General features: G+C 32.9%; 4 protein-coding genes across 6 annotated transcripts; 2 read left to right on the forward strand and 2 right to left on the reverse strand.

The window, feature by feature from the left end:
- The first annotated feature begins 46 nt into the window (after positions 1–46).
- On the forward strand, positions 47–2,310 carry Srp54 (splicing regulatory protein 54). The gene has a single exon (XM_074132869.1). The coding sequence runs from the start codon at positions 230–232 to the stop codon at positions 2,084–2,086; it is 1,857 nt and encodes a 618-aa protein (XP_073988970.1). The 5' UTR covers positions 47–229; the 3' UTR covers positions 2,087–2,310.
- A 191-nt stretch (positions 2,311–2,501) lies between these two features.
- LOC141456795 (low molecular weight phosphotyrosine protein phosphatase 1-like) lies at positions 2,502–4,757 on the reverse strand. 2 transcript variants are annotated; one of them, XM_074133081.1, is made up of 2 exons: positions 4,619–4,757; positions 2,502–3,105 (listed from the first exon to the last, which is right to left on the reverse strand). In XM_074133081.1, the coding sequence occupies exons 1-2, from the start codon at positions 4,734–4,736 to the stop codon at positions 2,627–2,629; spliced, it is 597 nt and encodes a 198-aa protein (XP_073989182.1). In that variant the 5' UTR covers positions 4,737–4,757; the 3' UTR covers positions 2,502–2,626. The 2 variants fall into 2 exon arrangements, with proteins under 2 accessions (XP_073989182.1, XP_073989192.1); XM_074133091.1 differs by lacking the exon at positions 4,619–4,757 and adding an exon at positions 3,748–3,889.
- On the forward strand, positions 3,929–7,727 carry LOC141456804 (large ribosomal subunit protein mL63). The gene is made up of 3 exons (XM_074133096.1): positions 3,929–4,064; positions 4,133–4,244; positions 7,402–7,727. Exons 1-3 carry the CDS (start codon positions 4,006–4,008, stop codon positions 7,567–7,569), a joined length of 339 nt encoding a protein of 112 aa, XP_073989197.1. The 5' UTR covers positions 3,929–4,005; the 3' UTR covers positions 7,570–7,727.
- Positions 7,539–16,101, reverse strand: LOC141456668 (apoptosis-inducing factor 3-like). Of its 2 annotated transcripts, none has more exons than XM_074132835.1 (10): positions 15,819–16,101; positions 15,012–15,225; positions 14,739–14,917; positions 14,488–14,664; positions 12,526–12,689; positions 11,294–11,418; positions 11,077–11,210; positions 9,284–9,618; positions 8,542–8,761; positions 7,539–8,030 (listed from the first exon to the last, which is right to left on the reverse strand). In XM_074132835.1, the coding sequence occupies exons 1-10, from the start codon at positions 15,955–15,957 to the stop codon at positions 7,813–7,815; spliced, it is 1,905 nt and encodes a 634-aa protein (XP_073988936.1). In that variant the 5' UTR covers positions 15,958–16,101; the 3' UTR covers positions 7,539–7,812. The 2 variants fall into 2 exon arrangements, with proteins under 2 accessions (XP_073988936.1, XP_073988945.1); XM_074132844.1 differs by lacking the exon at positions 15,819–16,101 and adding an exon at positions 15,426–15,496.
- Positions 16,102–17,599: the final 1,498 nt, after the last annotated feature.

Below are 17,599 nucleotides of genomic sequence, written 5' to 3' on the forward strand. Positions count from 1 at the left end.
AAAATTCTTTCTCAGTCTACATAAAAAATCAGTATGCATGATATTCAGGATGCCGTGGAAAAATGTACGGCATTGTGGCCATTTTGTTGTTTGGCATCAAATTGATGGCTAAGTAGTAAGTGCAGTATTTGAACATTTTAATCCAAGATTATGTCTGTTTCTGTGGTTTTGTGACATTGTAGTGAAATCATAATTATTTCGATGGAGTGATGTTTACATAAAAAGAGTAATGACAGCGCAAACAGAACTACCACAGGTGCCGAGCACCAAAGTAGTGCAAATTACTAATATTGCACCACAGGCCACTAAAGATCAAATGCAAACACTATTTGGATTTCTTGGTAAGATTGAAGACATTAGATTATACCCAACAATTAGAGATGTTTCAGTACCTGTGCAGTCTAGGATATGTTACGTGAAATTTTTTGACGCCGTGTGTGTAGGAGTTGCCCAACATATGACCAATACTGTTTTTATTGATAGAGCTCTAATTGTCACACCTTATGTATCATCAACAAATGAAATACCAGATGAATATAGAGCTTTGGAGATTGCCGCCCAAGCTAATGTTGTCCCTGGCTTGTATGGAAATAATTCGAAACTTCCGCCGCATGTAACTAATCAGATCGAGGGAGTACAGCCTAATCAAGTAATAACAACTCATGATCCTGTACTAATTTCAAATGGCTTGCCGCCTTACCCTCCACTGCCTATCAATTACGATTCGGTTAGAATAGAGGAAATTCGTAGGACTATAGTGGCCTCCAATATTGATAGCAATATAACAGCGCAGCAGTTAATCGATTTTTTTGGAACGGCTGGAGACGTTAAGTATGTGAGGTTTTGTACAAGAGAGAACGATCCAAATAAGTACGCATTGGTCGAATTTTCAGAGCAAAGCAGCATAATTACGGCCCTTAAAATGAATGGTTCAGATTTACTTGGAAGACCTGTTCAAATTACTCATTCCACCGTTAATATTGATAAACCTCAAGCTAAAAGTAATGAAGCTGCTCAGAGGGAAATTGAAGAAGCCATGACCAGAGTAAAAGAGGCTCAAAACTTAATATCAGCTGCTATTGATCCAGTAATTGGTATATTATCAAAAGATAAGAAACGAAGAAGCAGGTCCAGATCAAGAAGAAGATCAAGGTCAAGGTCAAGAGGACGTCGTAGGAGATCAAGGTCAAGGTCCAGAGGAAGAAGAAGAAGATCTCGGTCTCGAAAGCGATCACGATCTCGATCTAGAAAGCGTTCACGATCCCGTGATCGCAAAAAACGTTCTAGAGACAGGAGAAGAAGTAAATCCAGATCTAGATCTAAAAGTAGGGGAAGGTCACGAAAATCAAGAAGTCGCTCAAGATCAAAGCGTAGTGAAAAGTCAAAATCCAGTAGACATAAAGACGATAAGAAAGACAGAGATAAAGATAAGGAAAGTCGAAGTAAAGAATCGCCTCTTAAAAACGATTGTAAAGATTCTGTGAAGTCGAGTGTGGAAAAGGATTTAGTTTTAGATGGACAAGATAAGGAAGCTTTAAGAGATGGATCCAAATCTCCTGTAAAGAGATCTCCTTCAGCAGTGAGAAGAAGCAGAAGTAGATCACGCAGAGAAAGCAGATCAACCAGTCGAAAAAGAACTCCACCAAGAAAGAAAAGTCATTCACCACCTAGAAAAAAAAGTAGGTCTCCATCGAGAAAGAAAAGTCGTTCTCCATCTAGGAAAAAGAGCCGGTCCCCATCGAGAAAAAAGAGCAGGTCACTTTCTCGAAGAAAAAGCAGGTCAGTTTCAAGGAAGAAGAGCAGATCTCCTTCACGAAAAAAGAGCAGGTCACCTTCAAGAAAAAAAAGTCGTTCGCCTTCCAGAAAAAAAAGTAGGTCTCCTAGAAGGAGAACAAGGTCGCCAAGGAGAAGGTCAAGATCTAGAAGTAGAAGGAAGAGTAGAACTCCAATCAGAAGACGTAGCAGGACGCCTCGCCGAAAAAGAAGTAGGACACCTCGTCGGAAAAGAAGTCGAACTCCCACTAAGTGGCGTAGCCGTTCACCGTCTTCACCACCAAGACGTAGAACTAAGTCTCCATCCTCATAAATTATAATTCCGTAATTGTCATTAATATTCAATTTTTTTATTGTCTTTACTGCATTAATCTTAACATTTACTATGTAATGAAAAATTATGTAGATTTTCATTCATTCAACTTCTTGATGTAGCTACCCACGATTGAAAGATTTTAGATGTAAAGTAATTTTTTCAGTTCAATTCACGAGATGTGATTGTAAACTAGCAGTTTTAAATAAAGTATCCATTTTCAATTATTTTATTTTTTGAATCCCTAGCAAAGTTGTAATGTCTATTGTTCCCTTTAATATCGAATTTAAAGAATTCAAGAAAAATTCTTTCACTTAGAATTAATGTTACAGTTGAAAAATTATTATAAGTGCTCGCTCATATACCCTTATAATTGGCATAAACAAGGAATGTCAAGTGAGAGTAAATTGAAGGATTAGTAACAACATTATTAGATTATTGTAATTACAAAAAACGTGTTCCAACTTTCACATACCTAGAATATTCTGTTATGGTGTCTATAAAAAATAAAAATTACATTGTTTCCACTTATTAGTTTAATTAATCAACAGAGTTTAAAAATCCTTCACATGATCTAATACACTGATCATAGCACTTATAAAATCCTTGACTTCCACTATCATAGTACGGGTCTTCGATTATTTTTTCGCCCTCTGGATCATAAGTACCAAGCAGTGCAGTAGTAGCTTTGGAATCTTTAGGAGCCATCTTCTTTAACGATGCCATGTTTTCTTCATCCATGCCAAATATGTAATCAAAGTTCCTGAAGTCATCTTTCTTTATTTGCCTGACAGTATGAGAATATTTGATATTTTTATCTTTGAGAACAGCCAAAGCTCGCGGATCTGGGTAATTACCCACATGCCACGGGCCCAAAGCAGCGCTATCCACAAGCCATTTTTCAGCAACTCCTCTTTTATTGATAAGGGTTAAAAAAACTGCCTCCGCAATAGGAGAACGACAAATGTTTCCCAGGCATATAAACAGAACGCTTTTTTTACTCTCCATTGCTATCAGTTCTGCAAAAAAAGAAAAATTATATATATATATATATATACGTATATAGCACAGTAAAAACTAAATTTTACGTCGGTTCATTAATCTTGGCATCCCTTCATTAGCCTGAAAGCACTGTTACTAAAACCCTCTATAAGCAGAGCCTGTAGAGAACATATTTCACGCTGACCCATTGTACATGTATGTACAGAGATTTGAACGAACACTGACACTCAGAGACCCACAATAAATTTTCAGGTTGGATAGTGACTTTACTGTCATTATACAATAAGTGTAATCTGACACCTAATTTAGTCGGCCTATCTGTTTAGTGTTTACTGTTCGCATACAGTACTAGAAAAGAAACCGTACCGATGTAATTAACCACTCTACTAATTATATTTGAAGCGAAAATTAAAAATGATTTTGCCATTGCCTATAATCTGCGGCTTAAACTTTTATTACTGCAATCAAACTTGTGAATTATTTTTCTTAACTATCAGTAATACTGTTGGCAAAGAATTTTTTTTCTTCATTCCTTATTTTAAAAGCTGGACATTGGTTTTTAAGATGTTTTAATTATTAATAGATAATGCAGCACCGAATAAGATCTTATATAAAATAGAATAGCAAAAGTTAATTTTGTGAATTTCAAAAAGACATACCATTAGAAATAAAATATTCATTAAATATCTGTTATTCCTTTCTTTGCAACACTTGGGCTATATGGAAGTATAACTATATGTTTTTTTTAACAGCACTATTTAATCTAATCTGTCTCGTTCGCGAAAGCAAATCCCTCTCTTCTTCAGTATCGCTCGTTTCTTCCATTCTGTAACCTTCCATCTACAGGTTTACTAATTAGCGAGTGCCCAAGTGCACATAGTGGAAATACAGTTAATCTCCTTTCGCAAAATTTTGTAATGCATCTAACATTAAGACTCTGTTTATTTAAACTTCCAAATGGACATATATTTCGAGGGTATGATACTGTTTATTCAAACAAGTAAGGTTGTTTCAAATTATTAATCCATTTCTTTTTAAAATTAGGAAGGATCGTTTGGTGAAAAGAGTTACTCAAAAAGCTGTTGAAACTTTGAAGAAAGATTATGAACGTGAAGAAGCTAACATGCTTTATTTAAGATACCCTTATCTTTCACTGGTAAGCTTTTTTTTTTTGTTCTTTTCCTCCCTAAGCTTGAACCTGTTGCAACAACCGTAATATAAATAACAAAGATTTGGCTTGATAGACATATGACAACAACTACTCATGTGCCTCATATCAGAGTTTGTTTCTGTTAGAATGTATAAATACTACTTTGAAGGGTAGTGAACTGGAATGAATGATTTTATAACTCCATTTGTTAATTAAATATTAACATAGCTTGAGATAGTTGTAATTTCTAAACCACAGGCCTTATTTAATGTATTTTAAAATTACCATATCAATATATTTGTAATTTTCGCACTGATTAAATAGCTAGCCTACTTCCTTTAACTAGAAAAATTCATATATTTATAGCAACTCAGTCCTACCTTCAACATAGGATTTAACCTGAAACCTCTTCAGAGTACATCGTGAACAAAAATAAACATAAATGCCTCTTTTAAAGGCGACAAAACGAGTGATAGAAATGTGCATTTCTGGCAACATACAATACCGCAATATATCAGCCTACTAACTAAAAACATCACCACGTCATTAACTAAACAGGTGGACATGTCATTTAATCGTCTAATTAAGGCTCTCTGACAGCTAGCTAGCGCGAAATCCATCGCACAAACATCTTTTAAACCAATTATCCAGAATTAAATGAATGTGCAGCAAAGTTCACATTCACTTGGCCTCTTGCATTTTTTACCATAAGCTTAGTTTTTCTATTATTAACTAATTTCATGACCATTACATTGAACATTAGATTATCTTGAACTGAAACAACTTTTTTCATTGTCTTAACCCTGTGTCTGGACCATTCTCCAAAATGATGTACATTTGTAATATATTTGAAATGAAGTTGTGGAAGAATCTAAGCAATAATTAATGGGTTTCCAGATAAAGTACTTCAAATAGTAAAGTAAGTGCCCAAAGAGAACAACCTTTCTTATTAAATACATTGGAAACTCAACTTCCTCTTAATTTTTGACTCCAAAATCTTCCTGCATAGATGTGGGATCTGAACTGCGATAACACCGTAGTTAAATGGAGAAGAAAATGGAAAAATAACAATTCGTAGAATTTAATAGTTTGTGGGCATTATGTAGTACATTCCCTGCAGGGTACACAAACAAAAGAGTAATTGGTACAAAAAAATAAACCATTTTTTTTTCTGGCGGGTTTTAGATCTAAGATTGGTTGATGAACGGAGATGGATTATAGACGTTTTTAATGTAATTACTCTAAAGATGATAAATATAGCAGTATAAAATCTAAAGGCTGGAAATCGATTAAAGTTAATATTGTTTTCAGACGTTATTGATGTATGAAACAGAAATAATCTAGCTTATACCCACAACCACTCTCCTAAAAATCTAAATTTAAAATTTAAGGCTTCTATTATAGAAACACTTTTGATAAACTAAGAGTTTATAATTTTAAGTTTTTGTTTTGGTTTTTTGAAAGCGCCTATCTATTTAACATAATTGTATCTCTCGGTTGAGCAAATGATTAAGACGCATTGGGGTCGAAACGACCTCAACTTATTTATTCAAATTCCAAATAGATGAGATTTGGCTCTCTTAAAAGTGAAGCCGTGAGAATAGTGAGTGTCCAGTTGCGATTTTGGTAAGCAGAACTGGCGTGGTATGAATCAAACGCAGATTCGAGGCAACTGATTTGACACTCATTTAAGTTATACTTTTTTCAACTTTAGAGAGGTTTTTAAAGAAGTATTCAAGGACTTTTTCTTCACCATCCTCTCTTACTATAAAACATCTAATACGACTGTTGTGACATTAATGAATTTGCTACTTGCTCTTGGCTAAGCCAAGATAGGATAGTTTCTTGATTAGATCAAATTTTTTTTGGCACTTTAGCGCCCATTTGAGATGTCCCTAGACCCTTTCAACGTTCTCCTCACCTCACCCGATAGTAGCTGGGTATTGTAGAATTCTTAGTTCTCACATTGAACTGCCAAAATCCATTGCCCGTTTCTCACGCTTCTCTAATTGTATCTAGATGTAACTACTCTTCAACTTTAAAGTCGAGAACCATGTGGTTTCCGTTAAGGTGACCAGAGTCCAAACTAAGATTCTTTGTGAAATCACATAATCTCGTCCTTCGCCGACCCTCATCTTGACCAACACAACATAAGAAAGCCCAGAGCTGCTGGAACGTTGAATAACATCTTACCCTTGGTCGATCGCTCTTTATTAGACTAAAGGAAAACTCTTAAAAATTTCCAATTAAAAAGTAGAGTTGACTGTTCTATTTCTTTAAAAGACTGGGAAGAATTTTATCTTAAAAATTTACATAATGGCTATTCTTTTTTCAGTTATATTCACCAAATAGATTAGAACATTACAAAGAATTATTTGCAAGTATGAACAAATGTAAACGCAGTAAAGCTTGATTGTATGTAGATGATTTCAATTTATACCTAACAATTGGATTTATTTAAGTTTAAATTTATATAACAGAGTTTGGAGAACAGTGTGAGCGTATCGTTTGAATTAATATTAAACTTAAAATGTATTTTTAAAAAGGAGATATAAGTTTAAATGACAATTATAAGGATATTTTAGTTTTTAGCTGCTTCCTTAAAATTTTCACTACAATTATAAACCATCAGCTGAAAATGCCGGTCTGATCCCTGAGGAACAGATAGAGGATGGTTCAGGAGAGACCGCTGGGCGTCCAGTTTTTATTGTTCGTTAAAAACTTCCAAGACATGCGGTTTTTGGAATATTCGTTGACATGAAAAGAGTGTTGTATACCATTGATCACAATATATTGATTTAAGTTATGTAATATGGAAATTAGTGGTAAAATAAGTGAAATAACAATTTCAGCTAACGATAAATTAGCTAAGCCCATAACTGTTCAGGGGGAAGGGCTCAGCCCTTTGTTGTTTCTGTCATTGTAAATTGAGTATCTATTAGAATTCCTGCATTTACGTTTAGAACCATCGCGTTGTTCTCAATTCTAATAGATCTCTTTTCCAAATTTAGCAAGCTTTAAAGGCATGTTTAAAATTCATTCCCACAACAATCAGATCTGTAGTATCCGCTACATGAATACTACAGAAAATCTTCATTAATTTAAATGTAACAGAAATGTTAATAGTAACAGCACCTTATTAATTATGAATTTGTTTTCTCAGGAACAATCATCTGGGCACGCAAAAGCACTAAAGAAACAAGAAAAATGGCGGAATAAATTTCTAATAGCTGCTAAAGAAAAATTTTCTAAACACAGAACACTTGAAGATGAACTCTCTCATTTGAAAGTAAATGAAAATTGGGAATTTGAAGCTGGTTCACGAGTGTAGACTAATTTATTTATTAAACCTTGTATATTTTTAACTATAATATTCTATGTAAAAATGCAAATGTAACTAACATCTAGTAGATTTTAGTCATTATATGTGATTTTCTTAGAAGCCTATATTGAAATCTTATGTTTAAAAAATAAATTAAAAAACTATTATTCAGGTTGCTTTATAAATTGAATTTTCCTACTTAAACGAAAAAAAAAAATTGAACCATTTTTGTAATTAAATGTTACATAAAATTTAAACTATGTTCGTTGGCCAAGAAAGAGGATTCTCAGTGACATCTTTCTTGTAGAGTGTATTTCCATTATAAATAAATTCAGCATATTGCGCAGCTAAAGGATCCACTCCTACAGTAGTAACAGCTACTACTTGATCATTTTTGCAGTAATAACAAGCAAATTTCAAATCCTCAATATCTCCGCCAATAACCGTATCATCATAAGAAATAGGGTAACCTGCAATAAAATCTGTAATTAAAATATTGAATAAAACAATTTTTTTTTAAAATTCCAAACGAATCAGATCATATACATCGCAAAAACATCTTATATAAGATTTTTTTTTTTTTGTAAGTTGTTAACACAGAGTAAGAGGGCAAATGAACTAAAATTATCCTTCAAAGCCTGCTTCTTCTTAAAGATAGTAATCAGGACATCCATCTATTCGGTCCTGTTTTACCCAGGTAGATTACAATTGTTTACCATCACCTCTAATGTTTCTGGCACACCAATTTAGTGAGCAATAAGATGGAAAGTTTAAAAAAAGAGATGATTTCTACACTACCATGCCGAATGGACTAAAAACGAAGTAGCAGCAACTCTCAGATAATTAATTGTAAACGATATTTTCTTCCATTTATAAATATTAATTATACTCCTTTCTTTCTAACAATAATATTCAAAATTGCATAGTTCACTGAAAGTCACATTAAATACGTTTTAAATAAATAAATACTGTAACACTTACCAACGTATCTGAAATGTGTTCCAAACATCGTTGTCCAATAGAATGGAACAGTATTAAGAGGAGTAACTACTGACATCATGTTTAGAGCTGCAATCTTGCCATGGTAATGTGCTAATCCCCAATGACCAGAATTTACTACTAGCTTGCCATCAGCATCGAACACAGGCGCTTCTACAATATCCCCACCAGCGAAAATCTCAGGGCAATTGGTTTTTAAAAACTAGGATCATAACTGACTTAGTTATCATTATATACATATAAGTAAATCTGTTAGAATTATTTTCCTGTGTATAACTGAAATATTTTACGTATAAAACGTTTGTATAAAACAATATAAATAGAAACAAACATGCTCGGCACGTCTGATACAATCAAAGTTAGAATACCCTGAAAAAGGTACACCGAAAAAAACTTATAATAGTACAATATGTGTTCCAAGTTTCAAGAAATTATAATACTTCACATATTTTTTGCAGTTTAAAAAGAAAGAAGAAACCCTCTCCCTGCTAAAATAACTTTCTCAGAAAAAAGTTTGAACTAAAAACTTCAAACATTCAAAAAAACATTTTTTAGAGCGATTTTCGACAAAAATTCGAAAACTTGAAAAATATTTCAGTGAATTAGCACATTTGGTAAAGCCATTTTTATCAAATTCAAAATTATCAAAGTTAAATCCTCGTTAATGCTATATAATATGATCTTAAGTTAAAATTAAAATTGCAGTTTAAAACAATGGCAGTACCTTGTCAACCGGAATGGATCCATTCTCATTTAAAGCAATGCCAGAATCATTAAGGAAGTCTGAATCAAATGTGATTCCTATTGCAACGATTACAACATCGGCTGGAATTGATGTCCCATCCGATAGAACAGCCGTTTTTACAGAAGTCTCGTCACCTTCTAAATTCACTATAGTTACATTCACAAATAATTTCACACCTTTTTCTGTGAACATCTGAGCTATTCTTCCGCCAACAATTTCACCTAATGAATTGGAAAAGGGGGTAGAACTCCGTGAAATTACTGACACCGAACCTTCATTACATATTCTTATGCAATATGTAGCTAATTCCATTCCTAAAAAATAAAGAAAAAATGAGTTTAGATTCAGTGGCTTTCAACCAACATTCACTTTTGGAGTTTACCTTCCTATCTTTTACAGGAAAGACGCGTTAGAGGCATCAATAGGTTAGTTTCGACTAGATTGGTGTAGATTAGGCTGTATAGTGAAGTGTCTACTCCGATATACGAGTAGTTCAGGTGCAAAGGACCTTTGATGTTGCGCACCTTTCAAAACAAAAACAAAAAAATCTTTTACATTATAGAAATTAATGCTATCAAAAGATATCTGATGTAAAAACATCAACGTAAAATTTTGGTCTCGACATTTAGTCCTTGAAGATGGACTTGCACTTCAGTAACCGAAGATGATGCTTAAAACACCATCATAGAAATTGACTCAAACGGTTCGGAGAACCACACGGAATCGTTAAATATACTTTATTCACAGTGCAGTTGTCAAAAGTTTAAAACACATTGTGTAGAGGGAGAAACTCGAAAAGTGGTGCTTCAAGAAATGCCGATCGTTAAATGAAATGATCATATTTATTATAGGTTTGTTGATAACGAGGATTTTTGCAAAAAACAACACTTTTTGATTCCAGTCGTACTTGTGACGAAACGTGGAACAAGTATGATATTAGGAAACGTACTGGATACTGGTTTGGCAAGGATGATTCCTAAACACCTCTGAGGGCAAGACTCGTAAAGTCATGGGATTGGTACTATTCCCTATATGTTTTAAAAAAAACAGAGAAATCATTAGAGCAGATAAACTGCAAAAAAATCGACGAAATGTACCGAAAATTATGCTAACAGCCCACACTGGTTAACTGAAGGGGTCATTAATGACGATAAATTCATTTCTATGAAGGTTAGATCGAAAGTCTACGCCAACACGTATGAAGACTGTTTCCCTGAAGAGTCGAACCCGGAGCAAATCCAACCCTATTGTGAGACAATGCTCTTCTTTCGTTTCAATGTCAGTCATAAAATGAATGAATTGGAAATCGAAGATCTTCCGTACTAACCAGATGTCCCGAACCTTTGACCAACGGATTATTATCTTTTAATTAATGGGTATCTTTCTTACTTGAATAACCTTCACTAATAAGGACCAAACCAAAACGATATTCGTCGAAATTTTTGGTTCCTGGAAACGTTATTTTTACAGTAATGAGATTTAATGAGAGTAATGATTTACAAAGCTGAGTGGTGCAAAAAGTGATTGTTTCGGTTAAATTGAACGAGTGTCAGTTATGTAACACAATTTTGATGTGTAAATTCGAAACCCGCAAAAATTTCCTTCCAATTAATATTTCAATGTTCAAACGTAAATCACACTAAATGGTAAAAAAACTTTTATATTGTAATTTTAAACAAATAAATAAAATATAATATAGATATTAGATACATATATGAGAAATTGGAATTAAATTAAAACTCTTTGAATCTTCAGTAAATAAAAAGACTTACCGAGAAAAGAACTTCCCAAAATTACAACTTTTGTCGCGGGGGTTAAAACGTTATTAATCAATTTGGCATCAGAAAAACTTCTGAGAGTAAATATGTTTTCTAACTCACATCCTGGAACACTTAATTTTCTGGGGCTAATCGAACAAAGATATATAAAGTGCTCATATTTTTATTCTCCTGGGATTCAAATGTATTTACATTTTTAAACGTTACTTACCTAGTTCCTGTTGCAATGAATAACGAAGAATAATTTAATGTTTCTCCGGTATCTAAAGTAAGACGTTTTTCTCCAGAATAAATGCCGACAACCTTAGTCGAAAGTAAGAGCTCAATATCATGTTTCTGAAACAAAAAATAAATTTACTTTTTTGACTTGTTTAAAATTTTCAAAACGGAGCAGATTTATCATTAGGGGTATAAATCCTTTAAGTTTATATTTTAATTATATAAAAGCTAAGTCTGAGAACAGATTTTTAAAGCAGGAAGGGTGTTTGGCAATGGCCAGAGGAAGTTATCTTATAAATAAAGTTTTATATTTTATTATTTAATGAAGGCTTTCTCTGGCCAATGCCGAACATCCTTCCTGTAGTAAGTTAGTTAAGGTTCCAAAAATTACGAATCAGAGATTTTATCATTTGAATATTAATTAGAATATTCAAAGTGTCGTATTTACCTAATTCAATTGTGATATGAATTTCTCTTTTTTCCTTATTTTAAAGAGAAAAATATTAAATTTTTAAAGAAATAAATATTGTTGATAATTAGGTGACTGTACTGTGACACAGAACTCTTGCGGAATCTCTTAACAGAAAACTTCCAGAGAATGTAATTCCGATTTTTTAAAGTTAATATTTTACTGGTAAATGGCAGATTACACGGAATTAGATCTCAATTTTTCTAGAACACAGACGTGAACTTATTTAAGAATGACCCATCTAATTTATAATAAAATTCTGCTAATTATACGAACTCTAAATGTTATAACAACAATTAGATGTATTCAATTTATTTAAATTTTGAGTACATCAAGTCTTAAAATTTTCAGTTCGATGCTTAATTTCATGAATCTCCTTAACAAAAACTGTATTTAAAAAGATAAGTATGAAGGATGATTAAGCGACAAAAGGTGTACAAATCAGCAAATACCAAACAATTCATCATAGCCAGATAGAAACAACCACAAAAAACTCATGTATTTTGTTTAAACTGATTTCTAATCTTCTTTGCCCTTCTGAACTGATCTCTATCATTACTACAAGGCCTTCTATTAACTTCAACATTAGCCTTTAAACAATTTTTCATGAATCTTTATTTGATTAAAAATTGTAAAACTCGAAAGTTTTTCAAGATTAAGCTCTTTTGGGCAGTTTTTGTGCAACAGTTCTTAAACAATATCCTACCGGACAGTTTTTATACTTAACATATGTAACACTTTGATTTAAAAGAAACCTCGTAAAATTCTTCAGGTCGTAGCTTTAGTTCATCTATGGGAATAAAATATTTGCTCAGCTTTGTTCTATCATAAGGAGGAAACTGATCTTCAGATATCAGTATTAGACGCCCTGTGAATCCTTCTTGTCTCAAGGTTTCAGCACAAACTTGTCCAGCAGGACCTAGAGCACACAGAAATTCCAAATTTACTTTTAAAAATAGAAATTCTTACCTTTTCACTTAAGTTAACGTTCAATTTTTTACACATTGTTATTAATTTTCAAAACAAAACTATCATGTTGATTGATGTATGCATTTTCATACACTACTTACAGAGCAGACCACCCGGACGATGCTGCCCATGGCGCAGCCAATCTCATCCGCTCCTCTTTAATTCACAGTCTTTAAATGCTGCTGATTTAATTTTTGAAAAAAAGGATCAGAAAATAATTTAAAAAAATAATTCGAAAGGCGATCGAAGACAAGGGTATTCAATAACATTCATCTTTCTCGGATTAACAAACAAATGCTCACAAAGCATTGGCTATAAAATATGGAGAAAGATAAAAAGTCACGAGGATTTCATGATAGCAAAAGCGAGCTCAAGAAAGGGCCAATGTAAAAAGTTGACTGTAAGTACTACAGTTAATTTGGCCCATTTTATTTCCATAATTGCTTATTCGGCTAGTGGCAGAAACAAATACAGGGTGTCCCAAGCTACATATATGGATAACGACTTTTTCTCGGAAACTAAGATAGCTAGAAAAAAACTAAAAATTACGTGTTCCCTTAGTTTTTTGTTAGGAATCCAAATTTACTTTGTAAATTTTTTTCGGTGCTTCCCGAAGCGAGATACAGGCATCAACTTCATTTTTTCAAATGGGAAGGTGCGGTTTTTATTTCAGCAATAGATTCCTCTATTTTTTTAAAGAAAAATTTACTTGAACGGTTTTTTTCTGTGAGCGATATTTTAGAAGTTATGAATGAAAACATGATTCTTATAATAAACGTCAAAATGATAATAGGTACCATCAGGCATGTAAAGAGATATCTCGATAGGAAATTTGATAGGCTTGTTATATCGACACGGGGGGCGATTCAGTGGCCACCTCATTCACCGGATTTGACACCTATGGACTATTTCCTTTGGGGATACCTGAAAAACAAGGTGATTATTCGTAACTTTTTTCTTTCTTTCCTTATTTCTGCTTATCTAAAAGCATTTCTAAATCTAGGTGTATCAGAATCAAGTCGGGATTGCATCTGTAGACTAAACCAGAGAATAATAGATACCTGTAACTCGGTTAAAGCAGAAACTATTTCTTTGGCAGTAAGGGGCAATTGGCAGGAAAGTGCATCTCTAATGGTGGAGGCCATTTCGAGCATGATCTGTAATATTAATAAGGAGTAAAATTTATAATAAAATATTACTTTTCTTCTTATTTAATCAAAAAACGTTAAAATATTATCATTTTGACGTTTATTATAAGAATCATGTTTTCATTCATAACTTCTAAAATATCGCTCACAGAAAAAAACCGTTCAAGTAAATTTTTCTTTAAAAAAATAGAGGAATCTATTGCTGAAATAAAAACCGCACCTTCCCATTTGAAAAAATGAAGTTGATGCCTGTATCTCGCTTCTGGAAGCACCGAAAAAAATTTACAAAGTAAATTTGGATTCCTAACAAAAAACTAAGGGAACACGTATTTTATAGTTTTTTCTAGCTATCTTAGTTTCCGAGAAAAAGTCGTTATCCATATAGCTTGGGACACCCTGTATATTGTGAGTCAAAATAGAACAGTTCGCAGAAACTCAAGGGGAATTTAAATAAAGATTTTTTTTTGATCATACAAAGAATCTTCCATTTTGATCTTTATACTTAGCCAAGTACCTGTCTTCATTAACAAATTCCTGAAAATTATTATTTTAATTAATAGTTTTAAACATTAGTTTTTTAATAGTATATCAGTTATAAACCTCCTCCAATAATAACGAAAGTTTCATCATTATGTGAATCTCTTTTACTCATAATTTTTGTTCTTTTTTTATTAGCCAAATCACTTTCCCCTGCATGAACTCTTACACCTCCATCGGAATCAACTTCTACTTGATAAGATGGAACGCTATCTAACCCTGGAAAATCTTCAATATCGCCTGTAAAATGTAAGAAATAAGCATAGAAGAGTACAAAGTAGATTAAATAAAATAAATAAATATATAGTGATTACCTGTTTTGATATTAAAACAAGCTCCATGCCAAGGGCATCTAACTCTCCCAATGCCTAAAGCTCCTTTTTCAAGAGGTGCCCCTAAATGTGTGCAGTTGTGTCCAATCGCATAAATGGTCCCTTTCTGTTTTATTATTAGAATTTTCTCACAGTTAATACCAATATCAAAAACTCTCATCCTGGAAGTAAATAAATGTTTATTAATAAGCAGAGATCATATTTTGATCGTTAACCCGTCAAAAATCTCAGCTTGAATCAATGAGCAGTTCGTACTCGTTTTCAGAAATATCAGATTCTTGACAAACAACTTGCGGTTGTACTTTTACCCCGTGCTGGGATAAATCACCTTCCACATCCACCCAATTTTCAGACAAAACAGATTCTTTACTTTCAACTGGCTGTTGTTCTATTGCTCTAGGCTGGGAAAAATCAATTTCCAGTTCACGGCCATTTTCAGAGGCACCAGATTCTTGGAGATCATCTTCAGCTAGAAATCAATTTTAGATATTTAGATTAGCTTTAAAAAATTACACTAAACATCGTTCAAAAACTGTTATTGGGGTCCAAAAATTTCGTCTATTTTATATTGGTACGATCAGTAGTATTTTATGTATATGCCACTATTCCCTTCTTAATTAATGGAAGTTTTTTATGGACAAGACTAGGTGAAGTAATATTGGCCCTTACCTTTAACTTAAGTGTAGAGTTAAACTGGCTCCTTGAAGATACCACTGTTTAATTCATTTCTTCCACTTTGCTTAAGGAAAGTTTTGTTTTAGTAAACTTTTGTCATTAACTGTTTAGGAAGTAGGGGCAAAATGCCAAAAAAAACAGCTTACCGCACCAATATGTAGTACAAGAAAATTTTTAACACTTCTAAAAGTGGCTTATCCAGTTATTTTTTCAGATTTAGTTAACCTAAACCATTAACATAAAATACATTCTCTGTTGCTAAACTGCCATTATTCTATTCACAAAAATTCAATGCTGAATTGCATAAATTTTTGAAAGAGTAAAAAAACAGCTATGGAACAGGGAAGAAAGGGTCCTATTACTAGGTTTAAGGTCAAATCACATTACCTCTATCGTTGCAAGTAAAAATTCTAAAAACGTCAGGATAACTGGTTCCTTGAAAATCAATTTCACAGTAATGCCAAATAAATGCTATTAATAAAGATAATAACGAAAGAGAAAACACCAAATATAGCCAGTAGAACATGTGAAAAAATTGTAATTAAAAAAAAAAAATCACTAAATCTAAAGTAACATTTTCAATATCCAAAGCTAGAAAAATCTCTTGATTTTTTAAATTTTTAAATTCAATATTCACCTAGGTAACATTATTTTAAACAGAATAAGCGGCCTTAAAGTTAACAATGAAGCACATGTGAAAAAAGGTATATTTAATCATCTGCAATCGAGTATCCTTAGTAATTGGAAACAGATCATCAATCACAGAAGCTAGGAACATGATATGTCTACTAGGCTAACGGTACTAAAAAACCAACATAAATTATTAGGGTTATCTAATATCACCCATTTCCCTTCTTTAACCTGTGACGAAAAACTCCTTAAGGAACTTGGTGACTTTGTTGACTGAATAACACGAACACTTTACACGAGGTACAGGAGATTCTGTTAACTTGGTTTACTGGCCTAAAGCTCTATCTCTGTCTACCGAAAATCTACTCTCTGCCTTTCCAAACACAAAGTCTCAGATCCACCTGCACTTATTCATAATTTTTGTGGAAAATTGGACGCTGCAAACCAATTAATCAATGAACATGAATGCAGCGTTTGCCATTATCAGCATATCAGCAATATATATTGAGTGACTGAGGAAGTTATTCGGAAACTATTTTGCACGGTACCCCAAGGATTTTATTAAGACTACGAAGAACTGGATCTTCCTACATAAAAATCGAAAATCTGCAAGATCATAATAACAGAAGAGAATTAAAGATATAACAGAAATTAATCAATTTTTTGTTTAGGCATCTTAGTTTTAAATAAGAATGATTAGATACAAGCAAATATTTAAAATGGGTATTACAAAAGAAAAGAAAAGAAATTCTAAGATAATCAATCATAGAATTGATAATAATATAAATTAGGTAATTTTAATTAACAAGGGCACCTTAAAACTCATCCAAATTTATTTTAAGCTAACTCAAGTTAATATAGAATTGATAATACAACAAATAAATCAAAAATTTTCTCACCAAAGTAGCTAAAATATATTCAACTATATTAAGCAATTAACAATTTGAGAAGTAAATATTACCATTGATTTTTCTATAAAAATCTCTACTGGTTATTAATATATTAATACTCACAAACGCCTTATATCTCCAGGTTTTTTAAACAATAGTAATAAGAGATGTCACTCTTACACTACAAAAAATACCATCCCGGTTACCGATATCGTCAAATACTTAAACAAAAAACTCAAGAGGAATCTCGCTTAAGGATAAAACGACTGGAGCTGAACATGATGCACATTGATTTCAGACAGTCGTTCCAAGCTCTCACTAGCGAGCAAACTGCTGATTTATACAAAAATTGAACGACCGTCTTGAACATATAAAGCTGAATAGCGACTGAAATAAGGATCCAATTCCAAAACCATCCATTCTTTACAATTCGAAATTCTTCAAGAATCTCCCAACCTCTTCACTTCGTTACAACCTAATACCTACACAATGATCTTAAATTTTCTTCTGATAAAGAAATCGTACCTCTCTTAATAAAAAATTCCATGAATGCTTCTTCAGTCCAGCCCTTAGTTCTATAGTTGTTTTCTTTCTTCATCCCTTACCTGCCGCCAGAAGCGCCAGTAGCCGCGAGGATGGCTTGCCAGG

Source organism: Rhodnius prolixus, unplaced genomic scaffold, assembly GCF_049639745.1.
Source record: "Rhodnius prolixus isolate KJV_2025 unplaced genomic scaffold, Rpr scaffold_1, whole genome shotgun sequence".
Classification (NCBI taxonomy): Eukaryota; Metazoa; Arthropoda; class Insecta; order Hemiptera; family Reduviidae; genus Rhodnius; species Rhodnius prolixus.

Excerpts from the sequence above, each read along its gene's own strand:
- Srp54 (XM_074132869.1), top strand. The coding sequence starts at position 230 with ATGACAGCGCAAACAGAACTACCACAGGTGCCGAGCACCAAAGTAGTG.
- LOC141456804 (XM_074133096.1), top strand. The coding sequence starts at position 4,006 with ATGCATCTAACATTAAGACTCTGTTTATTTAAACTTCCAAATGGACAT. Across the intron at positions 4,065-4,132 it reads AATGGACATATATTTCGAGG|GAAGGATCGTTTGGTGAAAA; the intron begins GTATGATACTGT and ends TTTTAAAATTAG. Across the intron at positions 4,245-7,401 it reads GATACCCTTATCTTTCACTG|GAACAATCATCTGGGCACGC; the intron begins GTAAGCTTTTTT and ends TTGTTTTCTCAG.
- LOC141456795 (XM_074133081.1), bottom strand. The coding sequence starts at position 4,736 with ATGTTGCCAGAAATGCACATTTCTATCACTCGTTTTGTCGCCTTTAAA. Across the intron at positions 3,106-4,618 it reads GGTTAAATCCTATGTTGAAG|AACTGATAGCAATGGAGAGT; the intron begins GTAGGACTGAGT and ends CTTTTTTTGCAG.
- LOC141456668 (XM_074132835.1), bottom strand. The coding sequence starts at position 15,957 with ATGTTCTACTGGCTATATTTGGTGTTTTCTCTTTCGTTATTATCTTTA. Across the intron at positions 14,918-15,011 it reads TCTGATATTTCTGAAAACGA|GATGAGAGTTTTTGATATTG; the intron begins GTACGAACTGCT and ends ATTTACTTCCAG. Across the intron at positions 8,031-8,541 it reads AACACATTTCAGATACGTTG|GTTACCCTATTTCTTATGAT; the intron begins GTAAGTGTTACA and ends ATTTTATTGCAG.